Source organism: Hipposideros armiger, unplaced genomic scaffold (assembly GCF_001890085.2).
Source record: "Hipposideros armiger isolate ML-2016 unplaced genomic scaffold, ASM189008v1 scaffold_121, whole genome shotgun sequence".
Classification (NCBI taxonomy): domain Eukaryota; kingdom Metazoa; phylum Chordata; class Mammalia; order Chiroptera; family Hipposideridae; genus Hipposideros; species Hipposideros armiger.
In genome coordinates this window covers 2,168,082-2,175,678 of record NW_017731471.1, presented here as the reverse complement: position 1 = coordinate 2,175,678, position 7,597 = coordinate 2,168,082, and the positions used below count along the sequence as shown (strand labels likewise).

The window sequence follows — 7,597 nt, the reverse complement described above, 5'->3', positions numbered from 1 at the left end:
CTGTTGTTCAGCATCTTAGCTGTAGAGGGCAGTGTCACTGGCCCTCATATGTGGGATCTGAACCGGGGCCCTCTGGCGTCCCAAGCCAATTCTTAACCATCGCGCCACTCGGCCGGCCCAAACACAAGTCACTTTAAATCAAAGAGACCAGACATAGTTACAGTTACCCTTTTTAAAAACACAATTTAACACAGCAAAATATGTACCTTACAGTGAATAATTAGGAGATAAATAGATACACTATTGCTAGCAGCACAAAATCAGTCTTCTAATAGGATATTATTTTAATAACAAAGTACAAGCAAAATCAACACTTGTTCAGAGAAAACATTAAAAATTTTTCCATTCATCTTATATATTAGAATCCATTTGGATTTCACCAGTTTTTCCGCCAAACATATTAGTATCATAACTGTGTGCCTGAAACAACTCCTTTCGTCTATGATGGAATCCTTGGTTGATTTCCACAATCCTTCCAGATGAGAAGTAGCATGTTTCTTCATTGTATATAGCACACACATTTTAAGCAGAGCATTTTTTTAAGTTAGAGATTTTTGCTAAAACATGTTTCGAAGTACTGTAAATATGTAAGACCTCATATTTAATTAATATTCATATCATCAGTCTATTTCCTGAATACTAGTACCAAAGAGGTAGCAGAAAAGGAATTGTAAGGGATGTTAAATGCTGCCAAAATTAATCTCCTGCACTTTTTTAAAAGGTGAAAGAATTGTCTTCTCCAGCTGCTGGGAGGTAGGCTTTGTAGACCTCAGAATGGTATGACTGGGAAAAAGATGGATCAGACAAATTACTGAAGACTAGGATCCACATGCCTGGCTGCCTCCAAACCTTACCCTGACTTGTGAATGTAGCTTGACAGTTGCCACCTAACTTAAAGTAAGAAATACAGTGTGGTGAGGCTTTTAAGAGGTGTACCCAACTCTACTTCATCTTTTGCTCTGGCCTAAGCTTAGTGAGTAGTTAGTGCAGTATTTCTTCCCTAGACTCAGAAAATGCAGTAACCTGTCAGAGTACCTGAAAGTCACTCTGGAAGCATAATGGAAACTCCTTTTACTAGGTAGATCCATGTATCTCCAAATGTATTCTTTGAAAATAGTTTAAGAGAACCAAAACTGTGATTGTCACCTATGTGCTATCTCCTGGACCTATAAAGGCAATTTATGTCACACTGTATGAACTTTGACAAGCTATTTGCCCTGGGTAGATTCAATATGGCAGCTTATACAGTTGTAGAAAGGAATTGCATGTGAATCTGTTTCTTGTTCTTGCTTTTAACATACCAAAGGCCTAAGTTCAGTTTTCCATTATATGAATAGGCATAACAGATGGTGTTTCATATTGACACTGAAAGGGAGGCAATAGCTATTTGAGTCTTCAAATCCAGAGTGTAATCATACATTGGAGATAAAAGTGGCCCCATGTTTAAAACACTTTATTTTCACAGAATGATATATTGGTCATCCTACTTAAAATACAACCAAAAATATGATATTGGAATACAAACTGTGATTACCAGTATAAATAGTCAACTACTTTGCCTCTAAATACTCAGTGTCCACTGTGACAAAACTAAGTGCTTATGATGACACCAAGCTAAACGTCCCTTTGTTTCTTAAGTTCACAGATAAAACAGCTGACTCTAGTTGAGAGAATATGTGTATAGGACGTCACTGAAGTTTTATAGTTCAAGTCTCAAAGACTTGGTGACAAATTACTCATGAACATGTCAACATCAGTGATGGTGGAGTATAACTCCATAAATAAGTTCTGTAATGAAGATGTTAGGTAAGATAGAGCATGACTGAAGTCATATGAGTGCTTCCTGTGACTTCCCAGTAGCTTGGGGTATTGCAAATGTGTTCTAATATATTTGCATTTCAGGTCACATTCAGGTTTTATTTTTTTCATTTTATTTTATTTAGCATAATTCAGTTGTCAAGGTAGAAACAATATGGTTGCTCACAAAGGATTTCGCATGGAGTTGGATGCTATCATTCAAATCTTGCCTTGAAAGCCGTCTTCTGAACTCATTAGTGGTGAAGTAGTATATAACTGGGTCAAGGCAAGAATTAAGACTAGCAAGACACAGGGCAACAGAGTGAAATATCAGAATCACCCTTCTGGCTACGCAGCTTTTAATTTCGTTGGACTTGACCAGGAAATCTAAAGGAAAACTAAAGTGGTAAGGTGCAAAGCAAATTAGGAATACTCCTGCACAGGTTAAAATCATCTTCAAAGCCTTCTTTTTCTCTCCAAGGTCCTGGGCCACAGGGTATTTATCTCGCAGTGATAAAACAGCCTTCCAGGTACAATACAGAACAATCAGAAGAGGAGTGACAAACCCAATCAATTCGCCAATGGTCATCATGGCAATAGACTGGGCCAGTTTGACATTCCTGGTAGGAAGATCCACAAAGCATTTAGTTCTGTTGCCTGGGGTGTCTTCACTTGTTCTCAGGAGAGGAAAGAGCAAACAGGCAAGGCAGATGACCAGCCAGCCAGCAACGCTGATGTATAGGTCATATTTCTGTTTGCAGTCATGGAAGCGAAAAGGATACATGAGAAACCAAAATCGTCGTACACTAATGCAGACCAAGAAGTATATACTTGCATACATATTTACATACTTAAGATAGAAACAGAACATGCATAGGCCAGTCCCAAATGGCCAGTCATGATTCAAGTAGTAAAAGATCCTCAGTGGTAGGGAGAGAACTTGTAGTAAGTCAGCAATGGCTAAGTTTATCATGAATATCACAGCTCGTTTTGTTTCTTTCATATAGCCATAAAATACCCACAAGGCTAATATGTTCCCTATGAAACCTGGCACAAGAATGACAGTGTATGTCACTGCATAGATGAAGTATCGAAAATCTGTATCTGTTCCAGCACATGTGTCATTTGCAGGCATGTTACTTTCTAAAGAAACAGTCTTTGCCAAATGGAGTTTCAAAACCTCAATTCACAATCAACTGCTCTTTCTCAGAGACAGATCATCCATGGGTTAGAGAGAATGAGAATAAAATAACCTCCTTTTTACTGCATCAGTCTGAGCTTCTACACATGATTTTTAAAGAACTATCTGTATGTTTGCTTTGAATTTGTCTACAGTAACTACATGGAAATCTAGTGTACAAGCACAGATGACAAGTCAATATATTTTTCTCCTCTTGTTTACACTGTTATAAGCCTTTCTGAGATATCACAACAGTTGATCCTCTCCCATTTGGATCATGAATGTGCCATATAGTAGTTCTTCAAATTCCCATATGATGATAGTCATCACTTTACAGGTGTTTGGCAGGCTGTTTTTCTTCTTTTCTTTTTGGCTCACGCAGAAGAAATGTTTGCTTTAGTACTCAGTGGGTCTGCAACTCTTCAGAGATGATCAATGTGGATAGATCAACTTTTCTGGGACTTTTTCAGTTATATGTTGAAAGCTAAAAACTGGGAAACAAAGGCAGAGATGCAAGTGAAGAAAAAAAATTAATGTCTGGCATTTTTTGCAAAAAACAGAAAGGCCTATGTGTAGATAAATCTATTAGTTTGAATGAAACATTCTGATGTAAATGAGGGTGATAAGCCACACTTTTGATAAGGCACTTTAGAATCACAGGAAAGTATTTCTAGAAGGAGTATGAGAGGTAATCGAGCCCCTTGCTACTAAAAATGTGATTCTGAACCAGCATTACTTGAGAGATTTAAAAATACAGAAGAATCTCCTGCCTCACCTGAGACCTACTGATTCAGTTCAGTGTAACAATAACCACAGATGATTCTTATGCATAACAACATTTGAAGGGCTCTGATTTAGACCATTGCTTCAGAAACTTCACTGATTGTCAGACTCTTCTGGGGGAGTTCTAGAAAATATAGCTTTTCACAGCTTTCTTAGTGTATCCTCCAGAAATTCTGATTTAGTACATAAAGCCCATAATTTGTATTTTTGAAAAGCTCCCCATGTGATTCAGATATAGCCAACCCAGCATTTGTCCTTGAGCCATAATTTAGGGGCCACCAATTTGGTCCAAATCCTTCCCAGATGTCTAAGAAGAAATGGGCAACCAGCCTCTCTTTAAATACTTCCATTTACATGGGTCATTTAGTCACCTCTCAATTATCCAAGATAACAGACAATAGCACTAGTACAGAGAATCGAAATTCCCCAAAAGTTGATTCAGCTGGGTCCATGACCTTTGTTCTGAGGTAAACAAATTTTAGCTTAGGGACCTGGATATTTGCCTCAAGGCTGCTGAAATCCAGAAGGACTTAACTGACTTTAAAGATATGTGGGAAGAATAAAAATGAAATAGGAATTAGGAAACATCCTGCTTTGGATTATCAAATCCATGTGGTTGGAAGTGTGCTTGACTCAGCCCCTGAAGGAATTATTATTGTTATTATTTTTACTCAATTGCCTGGAAAGTAAAATAGCACTTTTCGTTCAAAGCTATGGTTCTCACTTTAATTAAAAGACCTGATGAATGATATGAACTATGAATTCAGATTGTAGAAGTTAAAAACTTGAGATTCCTCAGATAAGTAGAGAGATGGGGTTATAAAATACAGGGAAGCACAACTGTAAAGAACAACATCAATATTGAAAGTGAGGTTAAAGTCAGAGGATTTGCAGCTCCCAAACTGAAATACATCTTTGAAATATTTTCACAGGTAATGATTTTGATTAGGTGACAGGAGAAATTAGGTGTTGAACCAAAAAGTCAAAAGCCCTGGATTTTGAACTTTCTTTCAGCTATTTATATAAAAGGCATTGCCTACTAAAGTAACTGACTACACATTAGAATTTTACAAATATACAACCTGTCAACCTCTACTGAACATTCATTCACCTCTCCTATCATGGCCAGTGACTCTTAAATCTATATCTCATCTGAGTTGTAGCTCTCTTTCCAACTATATTTAAGACCAGTTCTCTTGGATGTTTCATCATCACCTCAAATTTGCCATAAGTATTAAAGTGAAGTCATCTTTTGTATTTACTTAAAATATGTCATATCTTGTCAAATCATATCATCTCTCTGATAAAAAACCTCCTAATGACTTTTTATCTTAGAGGAAAAATCAAAGTCCTCACAAAGGCCTACATCATCCTACATGATCTGGCTCCCAGTTACTCCTCTGACCTCACTTCCAGAGATTTCCTCCACCTCCCTTGAATTCTGCTCCAGCACTTGGTCATTTTTACTGTTAGGTGAAAAGACCAGGCACACTCCTGCCTCAAAGCCTTTGAATTGGCAGTTCCCTGTGCCTAAAATGCTTCAGCCAAGTTATTTTCCTTCTGATCTTCTGACCTTTACCAAATGTCACCTTTTCTTGAGGCTTTCCCTCATCGTCCTATTTAAAGCTGCAGACCTCCTCCCAACACTCTCCATCTCCCTTTAGCAATTATTTTATCTATTATCTATCATAACTAACATACTCTATGTTTTTTAGTTATTTATTTGGTTTTTATATATTTTCCCTAGTAGGATGTAAAGTTTATGAGGACACGTATTCTTGTGTGTGTTTTTCACTTGCTGTATACCAGAACCAAGGAATGTCCAAGACAAAAAGTAAGTGCTCAGTATTTGGTGAATGAAATAATTTCAGTAAATAAAAATGATTTGACTATAAAAATCAATTTATCTCAAAAAAATTTTCATCTCTCAAACTTCAAATCCTATTCTAATCTAGACTTCCATGTTGCTGTTAAGTTAACCACTGTTTTCTCAGACCATCTCAAACTCTTGGAGACATTGACTCTTTGAAACTTATTCTCTACTTCCAAACAAATTCTAATGGGGGCGATAGCATACCATAGGAGAAATAATGTATGTTTGGGTGTCAGAATGACTTGGGTTTAAATTCTTGCTCTTTCAATTAATAGCTGTGTGACCTTCGGTATATCACTAAACCTCTCTGATCCTTAATTTGCTCATTGGTAAAATGAGAATAATCATAGTATCTAATCTATAGAGTCAGTGTGAGAATTAATTGAGCTGCTGTATGTAATTCATTTAGCATTGTGTCTGGTACATAATAAGTGCCCAGTAGACATTAGTTATTATAGCTATTATTATTACTATTTTCTTCAATTGCATTATTTGTCATGACAATCACATTTTTAAAAAAAATCGATTGTTTCTACTCTAGTTCAGGTCCTTACTACTTAATTTGTCTCCCTGTCCCTTATATTTTTCTACTATACTCTACATAATGCTGTCACATATATTTTTTTATAAGATGAGCTCTTTAAAAAGCACTAATGAGAAAAAATGAGAGGACCCATATAAATAAAATCAGAAATGAAAGAGAAGTGACAATGGACATCACAGATATACAAAAAATATAAGAAAATATTACAAACAATTATACACCAAAAACTTGGACAACTGGGAAAAATGGATAAATTTCTAGAAACAATCTTCCAAAATTGAATTAAGAATAAACAGAAAATCTGAACTGAGTGATTACTACTAATGAAATAAAATCAGTAACCAAAAAACTACCAACAAACAAAAGTAGTGGACCATTTGGCTTCACAGGTTAATTTTACCAAATATTCAAAAAAATAACATCTATTCTCCTCAAACTATTGCAAAAAAGTTCAAGAGGAGGGAAGGCTCCCAAGCTCATTCTGCATGGTCACCATTACCCTGATTCCAAAACCAGACAAACATATCACAGAAAAAGAACATTATAGGCCAATATCCCTGATGAACATAGACACAAAAATTCTCAATAAAATATTAGCAAAATGAATTCAGCAATATATTAAAAAGATAATACACCATGATCAAGTGGGATTTATTCCTGGCATGTAAGTTTGGTTCCCTATCCACAAATCAATTAAAGTGATATACCACAAAAATAATGAAAGATAAAAATCATATGATCATAGCAATAGATAAAGAAAAGGCACTCGACAAAACCCAGCATCCATTTACGATACAAACTGTAAGCAAAGTGGGAATAAAGGGAACATATCTCGGGCCGGCAGAGTGGCGTGTTGGTGAAAAGTTGGCTTGGGACACCAGGTCTGAGCAGCAGGACCCCAGTTCAGATCCCACATGAGGGCTAGTGATGCTGTGCCCTCTACAGCTAAGATGGTGAACAACAGCTCTACTTGGAGCTGGACTGCCATGAGTTACCTGCGATGGCATAGGCTGCAGTGGGGCTGGCCGGCAGCTGGCATGAGCTTTCATGAGCTGCCATGAGTGGCCGTCCAATGGCCGGCTAGCGACTGCCTCAGCCGGGAAGAGTGCAATGATAATACCAACATGGGCCAGTGAAGCAACGCCCTCCACAACTAGACTGAAGAACAAAAAGGACAGCAACTTGTCTGTTCCCCTTCCCTGATTCCCCATCGCTTTGCCCTCCCCCAATTCCCCAATTAAAACCTAATTAAAGGGCCGGCCGAGTGGCGTGATAGTTAAGAACTGGCCTGGGACACCAGAGGGCCCCGGTTCGGATCCCACATATGAGGGCCAGTGACATTGCCCTCCACAGCTAAGATGCTGAACAACAGCTCAACCTGGAGCTGGGCTGCCATGAGTCGCCGGCGACGGCGTAGGCT

General features: G+C 37.7%; 1 protein-coding gene across 4 annotated transcripts in view; it reads right to left on the bottom strand.

The window, feature by feature from the left end:
• GPR174 (G protein-coupled receptor 174) overlaps positions 1–7,597 on the bottom strand; it is an 81,822-nt gene that overhangs the window by 14,190 nt on the left and 60,035 nt on the right. For 3 of the 4 annotated variants that reach the window (XM_019648167.1, XM_019648165.1, XM_019648166.1), the window contains exon 5: positions 58–3,468. The exons of the other annotated variant lie outside the window; for it this stretch is intronic. In XM_019648167.1, coding sequence (XP_019503712.1) covers positions 1,940–2,932 — 993 coding nt within the window. In that variant the 5' untranslated portion in view covers positions 2,933–3,468 and the 3' untranslated portion in view covers positions 58–1,939. Of the gene's footprint in view, positions 1–57; positions 3,469–7,597 lie in introns of those variants that run through there. 4 annotated transcript variants of the gene reach the window in all.